At 42.3% G+C, this 20,883-nt stretch overlaps 1 protein-coding gene across 2 annotated transcripts in view; it reads right to left on the reverse strand.

Annotated features, from left to right (window-relative positions):
• Positions 1–4,035: 4,035 nt before the first annotated feature.
• Positions 4,036–20,883, reverse strand: part of CERS4 (ceramide synthase 4) — a 55,221-nt gene continuing 38,373 nt past the window's right edge. For both annotated transcript variants that reach the window (XM_013958718.2, XM_067312923.1), the window contains exons 4-12: positions 19,835–19,952; positions 17,253–17,371; positions 14,458–14,515; positions 13,459–13,509; positions 10,508–10,600; positions 9,723–9,851; positions 9,329–9,435; positions 8,742–8,898; positions 4,036–6,026 (exon numbers count right to left, since the gene is read on the reverse strand). In XM_013958718.2, the coding sequence (XP_013814172.2) occupies positions 5,835–6,026; positions 8,742–8,898; positions 9,329–9,435; positions 9,723–9,851; positions 10,508–10,600; positions 13,459–13,509; positions 14,458–14,515; positions 17,253–17,371; positions 19,835–19,952 (1,024 nt within the window). In that variant the 3' untranslated portion in view covers positions 4,036–5,834. The remainder of the gene's footprint in view (positions 6,027–8,741; positions 8,899–9,328; positions 9,436–9,722; positions 9,852–10,507; positions 10,601–13,458; positions 13,510–14,457; positions 14,516–17,252; positions 17,372–19,834; positions 19,953–20,883) is intronic.

The following is a 20,883-nucleotide window of genomic DNA, read 5'->3' on the forward strand; positions in this document are numbered from 1 at the left end:
GACTAAGGATTTACCACAGCAGTAGGGAATACTTGGACAGCTCTCCAAGGGCTCTCAGGACTCCCAGTGATAGAGTTGAGTCTCTCCCAAGCTGCTGAGAATACAGCTGTCATGACTCTGCTTGAATGGATGATAAGGGGAGACTGCAACAGTCACAGGACCCAACACCAGCCCAGGAGGTCACACTACAAGGATGATCGGCTGGCTGCCTTTTAGCATTGCTTCCTGCAGATCCAACTGTCAAAATCCTTCAAAGGAATGCTGGCTTAAGTGCCTTCTGCCTTTCTCTCGCACATCTTTCCTGACTTATTTATATTTTTCCTTGCATAAGTCAGATCTGGGAGAGGGACTGTGGTTCTTCACAGCAAAGTCTTCTACCTACACCATCCCTTATTCTTCACCTCACTTCTCCAAAGTTGTTTCATTTCCCAAACATTTGTGTAAAATGTGTCAGCCCCCTTGAAGGCTTATTCAAAACCTGGGTAGAAAACAATTTTTAAAGACGCTGTTTGCAGGCTTATATATATTGTTTGCACATATACATATATAAAGATTTATCTGTCCTCTATTTTCTGAGCCTTTGGACTGTCAGTGACGTCAGACCTCCAGCAAGTCTCTAAGAAGAATTTTCCTACTGAGTTAAGATCTGATATTGCTGATACTTCAAAAATTGTGTTTGTTTTGCATTGGGCACAACTTATTTTAGGTAAAACAGACTGTTTAGTTTAGGTGCAATTTGTTTTTATATCAACTTTAAATTTTATGTTCTACTATAAATTTTGAAAATAACATCAAATGCAATATGTTACAAGGTGAAAAGTAATCCCAAATAGAATCCCCCAAATATATCATTAAAATGTTAATATTGTAATAATTTTGTTTTCAGGTATTAAAAAATGAAACATCAACAAAATTAACACAACCCTGGGGAAAGTTTTGGTTTAGACTATATTTTCTGGTGGAAAAGCCTTCATCTGGAAGAGTTTCAGTTACTTTGAATTTCAGGAGCACCCAGTTTTTCCCAGTGGTGGCATAGGAAGACCGGTGTTTTATTAGTTTCCCTGGAGATGCTGCAGTGTGGAGCACTGAACAAGATTTCAGAGGAACAGTATTTTTATTATTAAAAAGCATAATAACAAGCATTCAGGCACTGAGGAATTCATTTTTTCAGAGGGGAGGGGAAGGTAGATATTATAGCTGATTGGGGTCTTTTTGGTAAATATAGTTTGAAACTTGAAGCTGAGAAGCACGAATAACCTGATGCTTTGGTCTAGACACTTAGTGACTACTCTTTCCCTTCTGACTCTGTATTATTGAGCTATGCTGGAAGATTTCATGTGAGAGAGCAAATAGTTTGAAGTTAAAAAGTCAGGAAAAATCAGGAAAAGGAATGCTAAGAAGATTTTGGTGCTTTCTGGTTCCTTACAGTTTTCACTTCCCCCGTTTCATGGCTTGCAATGCTTAATAACTAGATTTCATGAAGTTATTTTATATCCAATGACTCATGAGCTGCCAAGAATATTTTTAAATTTTAATTTTGGACCCATATCAGCTTGAAAAGGTGTTTGATGAGTTTTGCACATGACATCGCTGCTCAATATCTCTGCAGTATCTGAGATTTAAACCTGACCTGCGTCTAGGCTAGCAGACCCTTGTGAGGGAACAGAACTCAAAGAGGAAAAGAAGGAAGGATGAAGCTGGTAGCAGCGCATGGTGGCTGTCCCTGGTGCACGCTCTGGTGGTGGGTAGAGACCAGCTGCATGATATGAAATCTCCCTTCACAGCCATACCTGGCAGTGGGCCCTGCTGGGAGTGTGTCCCAGGCTAAGGATGTGACAGGGGACGGCACGCAGACCGTGCTGGAGGTTTCTGGGACCAAAAGCTTCTGCCAGCCCACCTACCTGGCCTCACAGAATTTTTTGATCAGTGTGGGCCGGTCCTGGGCCTGCCGGTGCCGGAACCAGCTCTCCACCTTTTTGGCAGGCAGATCACTTTGGTTGGCCAGTGAAATCAGATCCTCCTAGAAAACAGGGAGCAGGACTTAGCCTTCCCGATGCTCTCTGTCTCGGTGTGTGTGGAACAGCCACGTTCCTGTAGGCTGCCTCTGCCCCCATGGGTCTGTGTTTCCCTGAAGGTCACCTTTTTCTGGAAAAGTTCAGATCAGCTGTATTTGCATTTGTGAGCTCCCTAATCATTTTGGCAGCTCTAAAACTCCAACCCAGACATACCTAAATACAGGTTCAGGAAGTAAGCACAGGCTCTCCTTGGTTAAATTTTGCCAGCTGTACACAATGGGATATGATGTTTTTACAAGTCTAAATACATTTTATTTCCATCTCTGATGTAAGTTTGCTTTGACAGACTGATGATTATAAGTTACAAATAGCAATGTTGAAGCTAAAAGTAGTCTTAGCTTGTGATAATTAAGAAACAAGCACATATCTCACTTGTGAGCATAAGAAAAGACATCCAACCGAATGACTGCACATTCACAGGCTCAAAGGCATCATTTCTATTTTATAATGCTCTATTTTATATGTAGTACATTCGCTATGATTTAAGTAAAAATAGAGATGAGCTCACAAGCATTTTCTAATTAGTCTGACAAAACTTAATGCAAATTTAAGTCAACTATTATTTTTAAAATCTAGGGATACACATCAGTGTGAGTCACTATCTGAAGGACTCAATTCTGTCTAAAATAAGGAGTCTAATCCATAGATCTGAACATGTAAAGAGGATAGATGGCTGTCTCCTTATCAGAGCCAGCAGTTCCCATACTATCTGCTAAACCCGATACGCAGACAGTTGGAAGGTGCTGGGATTGCAACTGCTGAACACATTGGAAGATGCTGAAATATCTGCTTCTTCCCTGGCTTTGGGCAACAATTCTGAGTGTCCCATTCCCCCACCCTACCTGCCCCCCCATTCCTGTGCATATGGGTGATAAAGATTCAAGGGAAAGAGATTCACATTCTGCTGTGGTGCCCAGTGCTCCATCTGATCTGCCGGGTTATTCAGCAGACAGGCGACACTGAGTCTTGCTACAGGTTTTATACAATATATGCTCACAAAGAGCAGCTTCTTTGTGCTGGGGGCTGTGATGCTCCTGAGGTGTTCCTCTAGCATATTTGGGGGGGGGGACGTTTGATACAATAAATTCATAAATACTGCTGCAGCACTCACAGGCTTCCCCACAATGGAGCAGACAGAAAGAGAGAAGGTGCAGCAATGTGGGGAGGAAGCTGGATTACACATACAGCTTCTCTAAGCCATAGGAAGTTGATGGCGAGAAAACATGTTTCACAGTGTGATCTGACCCAATGACTCATCATTGTCACATTTGGAGCCTCAGCTAAAAACAGTACCAGTAGTTTCTAATCAAACTCAACAGCCCTCTTGAATCCTTGATGCATCCTTTCACAATGGACAGATCTTCCTCCTAATGAGCCTGGCAGAAGCTTATCTCCATCCTCAGGGGGACAGCATAGCCCCAAGGATAAAGAACATCAAGGATTGATATACCTCTGCACTGGCTCCACAGTGCATTGTGCAGTCTCTGGGAAGAATTCTGTCCTTCAAGTGAGATGTGTGCGATATTACAACGTGGATCTTTTCTATCTTTTTGAGGTTCTGAAACATCATGAGAAAGCAGATTAGACATTAATTTCCCTTCCCTCATCCTTGCAGTTCCAAAGCATCTTCCCAGTGCTGCGACCTTGGAATTGCCACTGCCCTTGCAGTTCCAAGTAACCTGGACTGCCCCTAGCTCTAGTGTAAGGGTGCCCTGAAGTGCCCCCTGCCAGCCAGGGCCAAATGCAGCTTTACCTAGGAGGAGACAAATCAGGCAGCTGCAGTTCTCTACTGGCATGGCCTAGTGTGGCTGCATGTCCTGAGTATGTAATGTGCACTGCAGGTAGATCAGCCCTGGCAATGGCACCTATATGTGTCTCCCACATCATCTACCCACAAAACATAGAGCTACCCAGGGTACCTGTTGCTAGTTAGAGAAATGGGAAAGAGCCTAGACAATCAAACTGTTCAAAAGTAATTTATAAAGAACTGTTACATTTAGTAGTACAAAATGATATACAACTGTCTCTCCCGAACGCTTGTCACCTGCAGAGGAGTGGCAAGACTGTACACTCAGATTAAAGAAACATAACAGTATACAGAACACTTACTTTGAACTTCAAATTAGCTCAAGGTTTCAGAGACAAACAATCTCTAGCCAAGATGAATTTAAATCATGATGCAGGAACAGATGCTGTGTTCCCACAGAATGTTACTGCCCTGGAATCACCTGTGCTGGAACCACTTTTTCCTCTAAAATCATCCAGTGCATTTTGACTGAAACCTAAGATGAGCACAGACAGACTCAGATCAAAGATCTCTCCCAGTCACAATTCAGGTGAACTCAGTGTACTGCTGAAAACCCACCACATGCCTCTTGTGCTTTTAGACTGTCATTTGCCTCTTAATTTTAAGAATGTGCCCACCTCCTTGAATCAGGTATTTCCTTGGTCCATGTTCCTTTGTTATCATTGGCCCTTACCGGAAGGGAAGGGTCTACATGGCCATGGCAGTCTAAGTCCCTGCTCTCATTACAGTGAACCCATTAATACTTTGGTTTCATAGTTTAATTTCTGTTTAGGACAGAAATTCATGTCATACTAATTTAACTCTTCTAAGGGGTTATAGGATCCAGCCTCCAGGACTACACAGGATATAAGACACACTCACAGGACATTTAAAGGAACTGAATCAGAGCTGCATCATGACATCATGGACTACTGCTTTAATCTTTCTATTCTTGACAAGTTTAGGCAAAGGACCTAGAGTCAGAAGGCTAAGTTAAAGCATTATTCCATAAGGTTCAGCAGGTCTCTTCTGGATCCTTTTTCCTTTGAGGATGGGGTAAAACCATCCCTTTCTTACCACAAGCCGACTCTATAGAGATCTCCCACTGTGCCAATCACAGTAGATGAAAACATGAACACTTCATCAGTGTTGTCTACTAGAATATCTGGTTTCTTGTCCCCTCCCTTCTCCTGACAGTGTTCCCTTCCAAGACAGGTTTAAAGAATTAGCTGACAGTTGAGACACAACTGCCTGGATTTTCCAGCTCTTCCAACTGTGATCTAGGTGGGAACTATCTGCAGTCTGGGCTTTGGAGTTCCTACTTTTGCAGCAATAATGTTGATGAGAGAAGGGAGTGAGATCCGTATCATTTCAAAACTGATCATATGGTACAGAGCAGCATTTCATTTGAGAAGAAAATGTGTTCTCCTACCTCTTTCCAAAGTTTTTATCCCACTCTGCTCAGTTTTAGCTTTATGAGTATGGGTGGGTCACTTGTCTTCACAAAAGAGGTGTCCCTCTATTAAGATTTAGATTCTCACACTTACTTGCTAGCCATAATCATTAGTGGCAATGGGCCAGGCCCTCCAAAGGCTGGTCAAGGCTAAACAAATTCCTTCCAAACAACATTAGGCAGTTAAGACTCGACATTGCCAGAGTTTATCCACTATTCTGAGTATTTTTCAAGATTAACACATTTAAGAACAACTATGGTACTGTCTAATACAAGTCAAACCACTTTGATCCCTTTCTATCTGCTTCAAGGCTACAACCCATGGAAAACTTTTACTGGAGAAAGACCAAAAACATCCTTCAAATATCAGTGTCTATTTACACTTCTGTTTACAGGAAGCAGGAATTCAGCTATGATACTGCAGTTGCATTCCTTTTTATCTACACAATGAGCAAAACTGTTTCTAAAGACAATTGACTGGATTCATTAAAGACCAGATCAGAGAGCAGTTGAACAGTAGCTATCTTTCCTTGGCATGGCCATTGGTGAGATGAGTTCTGTTGTTCTGCTGCTGGGACCCATTCCTCTGGATACAATTGTTGCTTGTGATGTTGCTGAAATGCGTGATCCCGTTCTTCTCCTTTTCTCTAATCTTTTCTCTTTCTTCATCCTTGTCACTTTCTTCTGTGTCACTTCTCATATCCTTTTCCATCTACAGAAGAATTGAAATGAGAAGCAATACATACATGGAAGTCTGCACAAGAAGCAGTGCTAGCTGAACCATACAGCCGGCCCAGGTGCTATTTCAGCCACTGGCCTTTGGCAAACATGTCCACTGTGTCATTTTAGCTTTTACATATGCAGTCATCTCTGGAAACTGATTCTGTCTGTCTCTTTTGTTTCAGTTTCGGTGGGATTCTGTCATCCTGATAAACATTAGGAATTACTATACAGGTTGAGAAGCAGCACTGCATCACAGATGCCCAGGATTGAGGGCAACTGTGTAAGACTGAGGAGACCCACACTGCTGCTCTGGACATCAGCATGCAGAAGAAGGCAGCGAGGGGCAGGAAATCAAGCTCTTTTCCTAGAGGGGCAGGGAGATAACTTCTGACTACACACAGCCTGGGTGGCTGCAGGCTAAGCATACTGCTTTGGACAGCATATGCTTTCAAACAAACCAGTAGCTCAACACGAAGACTCTCAACTCTGATTACATTCAGTTTTATATTCAAGTTTATCCTCTCGTTATTGACTAAGATATCTGTAATCCACTTTTGTAAATATTTAGTTCCTTGCCTTAAAAGGAAGACAAAGAGGAAATGATGTGATAAAATGGCAAGTTTAGAGAAAACAGCCTAGCACTTGATATCCCAGGTTGTTTCTACTATACAATACAAGATGCCAAAACTGGGGACAAACTCAGTGTCCACATTCCTTGTTGGAAAAAATGCCCTGAGGGTTGACTCTAGGGGAAGCAGCAAATCCTTTCTGTGCCCTGAGCTTTAGAATCTCCTCAAGGCCATGCTCAGCTGCAGGATGGACTCTGAAGTCTCCATCTGTTCTATCTGCTCTTCTGGGGATGTCTCTTGGATCATACTGAGCAGACTATTCGGTGTGATGTCCTTTCTAGACACCACTACACACAAAAGCAGATAGGATTTGTAAGAATCTAAACTTGCACTGAATTCAAGCTGCCTGCTTGAATGACCTCATGTCATTCAATTGGCAGCTCAGGAACTACACACCAATAGCCTTGATTTGCAGCATAAGGACAAAGAATAATCAGTATTTCTAAATTCTTTTATTCACTGCCATAGAATGTGGCTGAGGCCTTAAACCTTTCAGGATTCACAAAAGAATCAGATAGTTGCATGGATTACAAAGAGGCATCACAGGCCACCTGTATGAGGAAATTAAACCTCTTATTTTAGGATCTAGGCAGAATTCTAATTACTGAGGATTAGGGGACATCATATGAGAAGGTGGGTCAGATATCCTGTAGCCAGGGAGGAAAATTTTGGAGATCAGAAAAGACCCATGAGAAGAATCCAAACTTCTTACTGGAGTGAGAATTTCATGGCTTGCTCTCTCAAAAGGGGAAACTGTTCTCTATTCTTGCTGATACTGTTTTGGGCTACTAAAATTTATCACCATTGATACAGATTTGTTTAGGACTATTATTCTTTGTTATTCACTGCTCAATATGGAAAGCTCCCAAATATATTCTTGCACCAAATGTAATGGATGATTTTTGGATAAAATGGAAGAATTCTGGATGTCCTTGAGTATTTTTCTTCCTGATGGCTCATTGCTTTCTAATAAGGCTATTTACTACCTCATCTTTGTACATTGTAATCACTGCAATGGTAGTTGAGCACACACTAGAACTAGGAAAACAACAGTAGTGCTGTCAAACCTTATACCTCTGCATTCTCTACCCTGCATGAGGTTTTTTTTAATTTTAAATTTGCAAGTAATTTTCTCTTTGCTGCTTTAATGAAAGGCAAATAAAGAAGTCATGGACAATATGGATGGAACACAAGCCTTTCATGCTAGTTCTCAATTCCTCTAAGACAGAGTGTTGCAGTTGGATGCTAATAAAACAACTCATCCCAGGCTATGAGGTCAACTCCCACAGGCATTGACCTGTTTCTCCTGGACTGTGTCCCTGGCTTGTGGCCAGCCTAGTGCCATTAGGTCATGTCTTTGATTTTGGGAAGAATTTCATGCTGCACAGCAGTTGGGTCTTGCAGCAGATACTACAGGCTGTAGTCAGAAAGAGTGGGATTCATTTCACTTAAGTTTATACAGCTGCATCTCAGAAATTCATCTAGGGTTGCTCTATGACTGACAGAGATGAACTGGCACTAGTTGGGTGCAATCCTGAATGCTTTGGACTTGCCTCTTTACTTCTACTGCTATAAAAAGAGTCCAGATAGCTATCGTAAACAGAAATATCTATTCTGTAGACATCTAAAGTAGCATAAGACGATCTACTCAAAACATATAGGAAAGCTCTTTTGCACTGGCCTCATCACTCATGAAAACTTTTCTTCCCCTGGTTTCTTAGTTCTTCGACAAATGCAATCATATGGGTCCAGATGTTGGGATCTTTACTTGGATGTCACTGGCTTTGCTCAGAGTAATCTTCCCTGGAGTCCAACCCACATTTTTCTTGAATACAACCATCAGAAGTGTGCCCAAGGTTATGCAGATTCATAGAAATTTTACCTTTTTCATCAGTTTTGCCTAACAGTATTAAGACTGTCTCTTTTACCACACTGCTAGGAGTCTACATCTATAATTTCACCGGCAGGGTAAGAAAGAATCCATCCCGGATGAACCCCTGTGCTCTCAACCAAGCAGTCTAGGGGAACCCTCCCTCCACACATGAAGTACAGGAAGACTGCAAACTGATCTGTACCGTGCCCTGGAGGATGAACTTGTAGACCATATGAATAATTAGGCAGGACCAGAAGACATGGAGCAGCTGCAGAGTCATCAGAAGAGCGTTCATGAAGTAGTATCCAAAGAAGGGCTGGAATATCTCCATGGAGTAATAGTAGGTGTTATAGAGCACTCTGCAAGAGAGAGGGAATTGCAGTTTGTTCTTAGCAGTGCCATAGTAAGCCAATCCCAGAAAGCTCTAGTCACAGAGGAAGTTTCAGGTCAGTCACTCTGTTCCTACATATAACCCTTGTGAACCAACCCTCAGTTACCCACCAGAAATTAGGATAGAGCTCTCTTCCCAGAAGAGGCCTTCAGGAGAGCGCCTTCTCTGCAATATACTCTAGGCCTTTACGACTACTCTATGAACTCCAAAGCAGACCATCCCAGTATATCCTAAGGCAGATGCAACAGCTGTGTGGCACTGTAGGCTATGCAGAGGGCAGGGACATGGGCTCAAGAATTGAAAAGAAAGGGTTGCACAAGAGATTCAGCACTCAGCTGAATTATCCTGCCTCCGACGAGGCAGCTTTTCCATTTCCCTTGACTGCAGCACAGACTCACGTGTAGGGGAAAATGGCCAGGCGGCTGATGAGGAAAACAGCTGAGAAGATCATAAATAGGCAGTTACAAGTTTTTTTCCACTTCATGTAATTGAATATCTTAGTTGGCTGGAAAGACAAAGAACAATAAAAGACAGAAGACCAAGACAGTTCATCTGCACATGCTCTGGGAGTCTAATGAGCCAGAGATGATACAATCTGCATGCAGGTAATCATGCCTTCTCCTGGCTCTCTGCAGAAAACCCTAGGATGGGCCAGGAGATCAGTACTGAGTTGTCTGTGAAAGTCCCATAATGCTCGGCCCATAATGTGGTAGATCAACATACATACACCCTTTGGCTGAAGAGCATCACCCCCACCTAGCCTTTGCCTTGCATATAAGCTGTGGAGCTCACCTCTAGGAAGCAATCAGAAGCATCGTGAATCACCATCACCAGTGTCCCAATGCGGATGTAATTGGCACAGTACGAGAAACTGATCAGGAAGATGGTTGCAGCGTGATGGACTATTTGCTCCTTGAAGTCCTGATGAGAAAGGGGACAGAAGAGAGTAAGATACAAAGTGTACCTTTTCCCTGGTTAGAGCATGCCTCCTGCAGCAGCAATAAAATCTCTCTACCCAGTTAAGTAAGAAACCTCCCACTAAAAGGTCTAACCCATATAACTCTTCAACCAGACGCATTCTAGAAATGTAGGCAACCAAGAGACCAAAGAGTAATGAGTTTATGGTGTAAACTGAGAATCTCACAGCAAAGAATGTTCTCTCTCCCTTTATACTGGTAGTGGTCTGGTGACAGCTCAAATCAGAAGATGGAATAATAAGAGCTGATGATTCAAAACAGACAAATTCAGACACATAGAGCTTCTCTTCTGCCATATAGCAATGCCCATATCCATCTCCATTCTTTGCCCACATGCATGCTTACCTGTTTATACATTCATCTCATACCCCCAGCCTCTCTGATGAAGACTCCCAACCACCCTCCCTTTATAAAAGTATATCCCCAGCCTTATGCAGGTCTACGCCCATGCAATCCCACAACTGTTGGGGCACTGGCCCATAGAAACACATGCAGCCTAACTGGCAGAGATTCATCTCTTTCCCTGTCTCTATGATCAGCGCAGCCTGTTAGGCTTGGGTCCTGTTTGGGTCCTGACTCTTCCGTGGGGCTGTCACTCACCTTCCTCTTCACATCAAAGGGCAGGGTGAAGACAAGTGAGCAGTAGAAGGAGAGCTCCAGCAAGTAGTACCAGAACAGAGAGGGTTGGAGAGGCTGCAACATGAAGGGAGAGACAATAATAAATCCACCAGGTAAGGCAGAGCAAGGGCTGGAAGTGAAGACTCCTTCGTAGGCCGAAGAAATATCAAACAACCAAACCAACAAGGGCTGGTTCTTGCAGCTTTAGGGGAAAATACTTCAACTGAACAGTGCAGTCACTTACTAAATGGCATCTGTGCTGAGGTGAAAACAAATAGCAGAGAAAACTCCACTTTGTGCTGCACTATGTGGAAGGGCAAGGGAACCATGCCTACTGCTAGTACCATAGGGCAGATCCTGAATATTTTTAGAATTTCTTCAGTGCTGTGCAGATTCCTGAGAAGACAGTACAGAGCTTTAAAAACTACCTATACTGTGTATCTGTGAAATAGATGAGCAATACCTGAAAAATATCATTCCCTTGTTAGGATTCAAGGAGATGCTTCAGAGATCTTGGACTCCATCATGTTTTTTTTTAGTCTAATCAAACTCGCAGTGGGGGGAAAGTACAAACTCACTGTGAACAGTTATCAGTATTCTTCTGGGTAAGTTTTCTGGGGTCTTACAGCTGAAAAACTAACAGCTTGGACCCACTGAGCAAGACATGTACTATTTAATAAGTAATTTTTCTCTGTTGTGACATTAGATGGCCCCTTTAAAACAGATCCTATTTGATAAAAAAATCCTATGACTGAAGAGGCTTTACAACTAGCATTCCAAAGAATCTTGGAGCATAGTGCTCCCAAATACCAATTTATTTGAGCTTTCTCTATTCAAAGTATTGATTTATGGTCTCCATAGCCTTTAGTTTGCTTTTGGATGTGTTGGTGCTACTGTGTGGTATTAACATCTATCAGGCTGGTGTGTCCTGTTCACACTCTGGGGTTTAACCAAACACCAGTTCTGGATCAGAAGTGTTTTCTTCCAAAGAAAAGATTATTTGGGAGATTTATTTTGCCCTTGTCTGTAGCATAGGGCATGGGCTGTTACTAGGGATTGTATTTAATACATTCCTTGCTCCTACTGGGACACAGGTATGTCCTCGACCTTTCTTTCTCTTTTCCAGTGGGACATTACTAGCTCTGGTTTTGGTCTTCTCTGTTTGTTACAGGTGTTAAATAGTGTTGCGTGGCTTATGATGACTTGGATCTTTCTGGAAAAGACATGTATAGCAAACGTACAGGACAGGATACAAGGACGCGAGCAGTCCTTTTAGTCTTCCATTCCTATTCAAACACCACCTGTTTGAATATTTTGACTTTTACACTGCACTACAGATTTGCCCCTAAAATTTCTGCCTTTGAGTGACAGCAGAAAGATTGTTTGAAGACTCAGCTTGAAAGATACTACCTCATTCTTCACTCATTTATTCCATTCTTGTTCCAGTGGTTCATACTGTTAAAGCTGTGCATTATATTTCCCTTTACAGCTTTGCAGGTGTCAATGTACAGTCAGAGGGTCTTGTTCTAGCTTTGTCTAACAGGCCCAAAAGTTCTGGAGCACAGTCTTTCTTCACTTTGTGTTGGTACTGTGATCCATTTGTCCTTCAGCCTGATCTTCAGTTAATGAAAATTTTGATTTCTTATTCAGGAAATTCTAGTACTTTAAAATCCTGTGCATGGTGTCTCTCTGCAGGATAATTCAGAGGAAACTATTACCCTGCTAGAAACACTTATCAGCCATTTGGATTGGAACAGGTAAATAATGAATTACAGGTTGCCCAGAGAGGTTGTAGAGTCTCCATCCTTGGAGATATTCCAGACTCTACCGGACATGGGCAATGGGCATGGGCAAGCTGCTCTAGCTGACCTCGCTTGAGCAGGGGAGTTGGACCAGATGATCTCTAGAGGTGTCTTCCAATCCCAGCTATTTTGTGATTCTCTGATTCTGTGAAAGCAATCCAAAATTCACTAAGTTGACAGGAACCTTCCCATCAGCTTCACAGGACTTTTAATCATACTGTCAGGGCCCTGAGTGTAGCAACAGGCTCTGCAAACTCTTCCCTCCATTCTGGGGGTTTAGCTGTCTGTGTTTAAGGGTAGTTCTGATATGGTGCAGCTGTGTAACCTTGGATGACACTGTTGTGAAAAGAGCTTTGTGAGAAAGGGCAGTGGAAGTATGAATAGCCAGGGAGGCAGCTGGGCAAAAAAGTACCTGGCTTTTTGTTGCTATCTTTGCTCCTTGTGTTGATGACCAAGGAGCAGATTTTCTGCCTGGCTGGCAATTTTCTTTGAGGTTATTCTGGTCCAGGCTGATAAGAGATGTGTGCTTTCCAGCTCTCTGGATAGCTTTTCACAGTGCTGATGTGAAAAAATAGAGAATATACATTGTAAAACTATAAGAGAACATCCTCTGAACTTAATGGGAATGATGTGCTATTACTACTGGCCATACTGCCAGTTTCACTGGGAAATGAGCTGCCAGGGGAACACTGCGGACAGGATTCTTCAGTACAGCTGAAAGACCTTACCATCCAGAACACACCCCCTGCTCTAAGCACTCTCCACCAAAGTCTTCAATTCTTCTCCTCAGACAATATGTCCTTCTCTGGCCTCAGTCTCCTCTACAAACTAAACAACCTTGGAAGACTCATGTTTTTCAGTTTCTTGGTTTATCTGGTCAGACCTCTCACTTTCCTTTTACTTCTGCAGATTTTCCTTCTGCTCTACTGATTCCTCCTCGATTGTGTTTAGATTACGACAGATACAAAAATGTTCTGGCTAGACAGGAATCTGGTTTTTAATTCTTGGGGCGCACTGGCCTGAATTTAATTCAGTGCCCTCTCTTTTGTCATTAACACAAGGTGATTTTGGAAAGAGATCCAAAAACAATACATGAATTATAACAGCAATTTTTGCTCCTGGATGACTCACCTGTTGTGGATATCCTGTCCAGCACTCTCTGTGGTCCCAAAGCCAAGGTTTCTGGAAAGAAAATGCAAGATCTACATGAGAATGCCAGAGGAATTGTTCTCTTGTTAGCTGCCTAATTCATTTTGCTTGTTACTATTACAGATTTTGCTGTGTTTTGTTATAGGCAGAGCTGGTAGTGCTGTCTGAAATTAAGTTGCCAAGAGACTTCCACTACAGGGATTTGCAGCTGCTTGTGACATTGCCAATTCATGACTATTGAGCTGAAATTTCACTTGCTGTAAACCCACTTCCAAAAAAAAAATGGCCTGGGGACAATTTCTGCCAACTTGTAGCTTTTTTCAAGTTCAAGGGGTAGAAAATATATTTTGAATATATTAAAATATTCTTACAACTATTTCATTAAGAATCTCTATGGTTTGGACCACAAGGTGTCAGGAACATGTTTTTGCTCTGTGAAGATCATGCTGCAGTCTGTTAAGTAACAAACCTCTGGAAAAATCCTGCTTTGTTTACACTTCATAGAAACTTGGTAGTGACTAGAAACTTGGCAGCTTAGAAATTTTCATAGAAATTTGGCAGCTGAAGTCTCCAAAAGTTCTTCCTGCATGGAGCATGCTCTGACCCTTCGCAGTGCCTAGATTTGACCAGAGCAAGCATGTCTGTACAGGGATGATATTCTACGTCACAGCTGTAGAGGTAATTTTCAGTAACAGTTCTGCAGGGCTCCAGATACCAGAGCTTAAAGCAGGAAGACAACATTTCCTGTTCTCTTACTGAGCACCTGCTGGTACACAAGCAATGCAGAAGGGAAGGAGGAGGCAGTGGTAATTAGAAGCAGTCTGCAACAGACAGTCTGCTGCTGGCTGGGAGTGGGAAGGGGAGTAGGATTTAGAGCAAATACAGGTATGGAACCAGGAAAGATGTGTTTGATAATGAAACCTGCCATTCTAGCAGGCATTCACTAGACAGAACAGCAGGTGACACTACTTGTATACTCACATCATATAGGACAGCAAGTCCAGTGAAGAAAGAAATGATGTAAAATGTAAACCTCCAGCTACAAACAAACAAACAAACCAAAGTATGTTAGAATCCCATTAACCACGAAGTTGCAAATCTCTGTATCAATCAGACATTCATTCAAAGAATAACACTATGAAGTCAAAGAAATACATCAAAATGTTCAAGGTTTGTCCGGATGATAACAGGAGTGTTTCTCTGCATGTCTCTAGCACATTCAACAGACTTCACAATGAACAAGTCTTCTGCTTTAGAGAAGGTAGAAAATATGAGACTCTCCTTGACTAAAAGTACCTAGAGAATCACCCCAACCCTTCCCAGCACTAGTAGATGCATGTGTAAAAGTCAAATAATAACAATCACTCTCTTGGGTTTTTGGAGATTAGGCATGCTAAGTTCATTATCATGTAAAACAACTGATTACTGTCATGTTTGGTCTCAATCAGGAGCTGGTAATGAATTGCACATATTAATCCCACATAGAAGTAAACATAAAATATGTCTGTCAATGTACATTAATATAAAATAAAGTTCAGTGGACAGAGGTACTTCATACCAAATATACAGACACACAGTAAGGTATGAGGGGAACTTTGTCCCAACTGAATCGAGGAGTTGTTAATAGACTAAACACAGGAAATGAATCTTCAAAGAAGTAAAACAGTATAAAGCAGTCCTTTACTTGGCAAAAATCTCCATAACAAATCAGAGAGAACTAAATTTTGAGAAAGAGAGATTCCATCTATGAATGAAACCTCTGGGGGCTCCAAGAAAGACATAATCTATACAAATCTACTATGTCACATCAGAAAGACATTCCTTCTGCAGACTGCAAAAGATAAAACAGAGCAGGTGGAAGGACACCATCCTCAGTAAGCTGAGTCAGAAAAGTATTTACTGCAAGTCAGCTGAGTGCAGGGAGAAAGAATTTAGATTTGATCTTGATGGAAGTAGATTAAGCATGGCTTCTTTTCAACTCTTTGCCCACAGCTTTTGTAAACATTTATAACTGCTGCTATCTGGGATATTATAAACAAATAATGTGTTCATCTTTTTCTTTTTCATTTAGGGTTTTTAATTAGGGGTTTTGAATTAGAGGTTGAGTATTAAATGGAGCACAAGAAGATTAGCTCAGGAGTGATGCCTATCCTGTAGATACACATATTTGGTCAGATGAATGCCACTGTAGGTATTTAGTGTTCTTCTTTCATCTCTGTGGCCTTCCTGGAAGAACCTACTCCCTTACAAGTATTGCAGAGCAGCCACTCAAAAGTCTGGCATGTCAGGCAGGCTCAGGAGAATCCTCCTTCTCAGTGGAAAGCTGAGCCAAAACCAACATTTCCAAGAGGGGCTAACTTGAGACCTTTTAGCAAAAGATTCTGGGGATTCTGATGAATGTGCTTCCGCATTCTGGATCCATTTCTATCCCCCGCCCACCCCGTGTATGGGAACCGCGTTAAATGCTGTGTAAAATCAGTCACTGGGTGGTGCTACAGATCCACTATGTGTTGTGCAACAGCATAAACTCTCAGATCTTAAGATTTAAGACAAGCTCAGGGTAATACTGCAGAAGTCTTTGTGGCAGTGTGATGAACAAGTGGGGCCTCCCCGCAGGAGATTAGGATGGGAACTGCTCACTAGGCTCACGAGCCCTTCCATAAGGGCATTTAGTGTAGAACAGTTTTAGAGAACAGAGAGCTTTTCACAGTCTTTGATTTCTTGTTGGAAAATTACCCTGATGATCATCTGGTCTAGCCTTCTGATGGGAGACAAGCCCAGCCCAGAAAGATCACCTAGGAATGAAGACAATAGGTGACAGCCCAGGAGCTCAAAGAGCTATACAGTTCTAGGCCTCAGCTCTGTAACAGTGTCACATGTTGGGTCATCAAGGCCTCAAAACTTGGTGCTAAGTAAGTGTTCTATAAACCTGTTTCCACCTGAAGCCTATCAGAGCTACTGTTGTGTTTCATCTCCAGAAAGCCTAGCAAGGACTAACATTTAAAAAAGTGACTGACATGAGATTTATTTTTTTCTGCTTAAGGTTAAGTACCTAAAAAGTGAGGAACCCAATGATAGTCCTCTTTTGCCAGACCTCCTTATGCCTCCACATAACCAGGAGGATTTCTACACATCCATTTCCAAGAAAAGTTTTGCTCTTTGGAAAATACAAGCTTGTACATAGACCCCTTTTTCTTCAATTGTGCCATTGTAAAATGGTGCTGTTTTTTTGTTTTCAGGAAATTGGGCACAACTGTCAGCAGAAGACAATCTAGCCCAATGCCTGTGACTTTCGAAAGCAATAAGGTGGAGAGGAGTTACAACGAAGATGCAGTAGGGGCAACCAGTTTGCAGTGAAGCAAAGTGGAGTCAGGGGAAGAGAAACAGAGAAGCAACAGCAGTCTGACCATTTTGGAGGCACTGAAGCAGCAGCAAAACAGCAGGAAGGAGTAAAAAGCAAAATAGAAGGGAATTTTTCAGCACATGATCCTGTTTCAAAACAGAATGCCAGTCTTAAAAAGCCAGAAACAGGGCCTCTATATGCAATAAAGGTGAGGCAGGAGTGAAAGGAGCCTTGGGAGTAAAAGCAAGGAGGAACAGCAAGGAGTGATTCAGTAACAGAGAAGCAGCAGCAGAGTAGGGGAAGGATCAGGTGGGGCAGGGAAGACCCTTTCTATGTAGGAGTGGAGGGCAGGATAGGAGGCAGTGAACAGTCAGCAGAGCTCGGCCCCACTGAAAGGCCCCCACAGCTCAAGGCTTGTGCTCCCACCACTCACCAGGCCTCACAGAATTTTTTTGACAGACTTGGTCGGTCTATGTTCCTCCGGCGCCGAAACCACCTCTCCACTTTTCTGACTGGCAGGTCACACTGTTTGGCTAAACTGATCAGTTCACCCTAAAAAACAGGTGAGGAAGCAAGATTCAGATTCAGGTTTGAAGGTCAAATGGGGCAATATGGCAATCGAGTCTGACCCAACACACAGCCCAGTGCAAAGAATCCCAGCTGGTGTTTCCTGGCAAGCCCAAGTCTGTTTAAGCTAAGGCATTTTTTAGAAAGCTGTCCATTTTTGTATAAAAATCCTAAATAATAGAAAATCTTTCACATGCCTGGGAAAACAACTGGTTATTAATGCTAGATGTTCAAACTTTGCATTTTGTTTTTGATGTGAATTTCTCCAGTTTCAACTTTCAAACTCTGTCTCTTCTCCTTACAGGTATTTATTGTCAAATCACTTCTTAACCCTGTCTTAAGGGATTGAGTTCCTTAAATCTGTCACTCCAAGAAAGATTTACTGCAGCTTAAATAATTTTTAAAGTTCTGCAGTGAATCTTGTCATGCCTGTCAGCATCCTGAGGCAATATCAGGCAATAACCTGACTAACATTATGATCAGAGGTAACACTGTTTTCCTACTCGATATTCTCCTGTTGTGGTAAACCTGTTAGGGATAATTTTCCCATATACTACTCACAGAAATACTGCAATTACCTTCCACCTTGTCCTTAGGCTCTTAAGAGTTTGGTGTATGACATGAAAGAAGTTTGTTGTATTTTATTGCAATATTGCTTCTGGAAGTGTCATCATGGATAGTCTTATTTTTCAGATACGGCACTTGCCTTTCACGGAATGCATTCACCTTAACAAGTATCATGCGACAATGAGTTACACAGTCTGATCTTGTAAGTATTTCCATTCACCATTTTCAAATATGCTTCTTTCCACTTTTACTTAGTGACTTCTGCTTTTGTGGTGGAGTCAAATGGAGACTTGATTTACCTGGAGATTGATTTATCTTTAATGCAGCTTCATTTATCTTCTCCAAATCCTCCTTAATGCTGTAAGCCTCCCAAGGAGAGGGCAGCTGGGAACAGCAAAATCTCATCTCGGATTGAACAAGTTAAAGCTGATTCATAAGGAGGAATTTGAGAGCTCATGAGAGAGGAAGGAAGTTAGAAGACTGGATGAGGTGTAACTGGTGAACCGAGAGAGCAAGGCAGGAGTCAGTTGCATAGCTCTTTCCTCCATGTAACACTGACGTCAGAAGTCTCATCATCAGCTCTGATATCACAGATTCTCTGGGACCAAAGTACAGGCTTCTGTTCATTCAGTGCCACATGGGTTTGGGAAAAGCTGTCCTCTGTGTGGACAGCCTACTTACAAAGCTAGGCCTTGCGTTAGATATCCGCAATGGGAGTAGTTTTACCGAGAAATTTGCAGATTTCTCAGAGAACAGTTAGACAGGCAGCAGGAAAGTCAGGGGCCATCTTACTGGCAAGTATTCCTGAGAACATTCTTTCCCACTGCTGGGGAGAAAGGCTTGCTGTGCAAGCCAGATGAATGTCTGTATTTTTATTTTAGCTTCTATTCCTGACCTGTCATATTGCTTTGAATCTGAAACTTCTAGGGCTCCCATTGCAGTAAGAATCATGCCGCAACAGTCTTGTCAATGTGGTAACATGTTTTTGCAGAAGGATTGCCCACTGGGAACAGAACCCTAATCCACCTGCTTATAGGACCTTGGTAATGGTAAATAGCCATTGCTTCAAAGCCAAGAAAGCCTGCAAAAAGCAGCTGGAAGGGAATCTGATTCCCATCCCTACCACAGGAGTCACATCCAGGGACCTCACAGACAAGGTTAAACGTTAATACAGCCTCACGCTTCACAGTCCTGCTAATGCTTTTTCTCTCAGCTGCAGCCATTAGATCCTGGATTCTCCTGCCAAGATCTTCTAGATCAGTCTTTTTATCTCCCATAGGAAAACTACCCACCATTTGTGTTTGCAGTTTTCTGATGCTCCTTACTGTGTATGTGACAATGGCCAATGCTTTAGCTGGCTTCCCTGAAAGGCCAGTCTCAAACTCATGGATTCCATGGCAACAGAATGACCCATCTGAGAACTAGGATTATCAAGCAACCCACATCTGCTAAACTGCAAGGACTGGCAACATGTGAATCTATTTAAGGGATTTCATGTGCCAGTGATACTGTGGTTTGCTAATATAGGAAATGAATCCATGCACCATGCAAACACAAAAGGAACCAGGATTTGTTATCATTATTTACTGAAGGAGAGCAGTTCCCTGTGCCTGAAAGTTTGGGGTTTAGTTTTTTTTAATGCAATCTATGGAAAGCTGCTACTTCTACATGTTCAGAAGCAGAATTGACGGCTGGAGGCATTTGCAGAATGACTCCTGCAGCTGGCTTGTGTCAGGTGGCCAGTGCTATAATGGTTTCTGCTGCTTTGCTGAGCTTCCAAATACGAGTGGCATTACCAAACTTTAGGATTCCGAATGTGATTTTTTTGGCTAAAGATACAAGGGCTAAATCTAGAGAGAAGGAGAAGAAGAAAGGACTCGCCTCTTTTGGGTTCTTGCAGCGCATACTGTAGAATGTTTCCAACATGGGGTTGGACTGAGCTTTTGGTCTCAGCTTGTCCCTCACACCCAGTTTGCCACTGAGGGGCAGGGCTATGGTTCTGTAAGAAAAAAGAAAAAGGTTCAGCCAAGAAAAGAATATACAGAGTAGTGATTTCTCATAACTGTTTTGTAGCACTGTAAAACATGGTGGTGTCATACAGAGCAGCTGCCTCCCACAATTTTAAGTCTAAGCACAAGTATCATGTCAAACAGATGAGGTAGACAGAGAAACTATGAAAAAAAAACTTGCAGCAGAAACAGTGGAAATTATATTCTACTGTCCTGGACACCGTGCTGTGATATACAAATTTGAATAACATTAGCAAATGCTACCATCCTGCTTTGTTAACTTCCAAATCCACTGTGCTTGAGTGTCCAGGATTATGGCATGAAGCCCAGGCTGGCAAAGAAGCAGACCTGCCATTGGTCTCTGGCTTGCTTGCAGCTTATGTGGAGTACAAGACTGATGATAAGGCCTAAATGTTGTTCATTGCTCCATGTAGAACACTGAATATAATGGCACCCACTTGGACTAAGGACTGGGCTCAGGATCAAGGTGGAGGCTCTAATGGACATGTGGGTTTAATGCAGAAGAAACATCCTGTTGAAACAAGAGGTCACTTGGTCTTTACTGGAAGATCTTTCCCCAGTTTTTCCTAATGCAAGTCAAACGCTGGTTGTATTATAAGAACATAGCAAGTGGAAAGCTAATTACAAGGAAGGGGTGGTTATGCTAGCTGTACACCTTCAGTCATTCACACTGGAACAATGAAATAATATCTGCATACAATGAAAAATATCTGCATACACAGAAAAAAATTACCAAGAGGTAACAATATTAGGCATAGAATTTCTGTGCTCAACAATTCAACTTCTCCACTGCAAATATTTTTCTCTCCCTTGGCAGTAGGAAACACCCTCATAAACAGTGTGAAGTGAGGCATTGCACAGGCATTGCACAAACAGGAAATTTAGTAAACCAAAGTTTCA

The sequence above is a fragment of the Apteryx mantelli genome, chromosome 30 (assembly GCF_036417845.1).
Source record: "Apteryx mantelli isolate bAptMan1 chromosome 30, bAptMan1.hap1, whole genome shotgun sequence".
NCBI lineage: Eukaryota > Metazoa > Chordata > Aves > Apterygiformes > Apterygidae > Apteryx > Apteryx mantelli.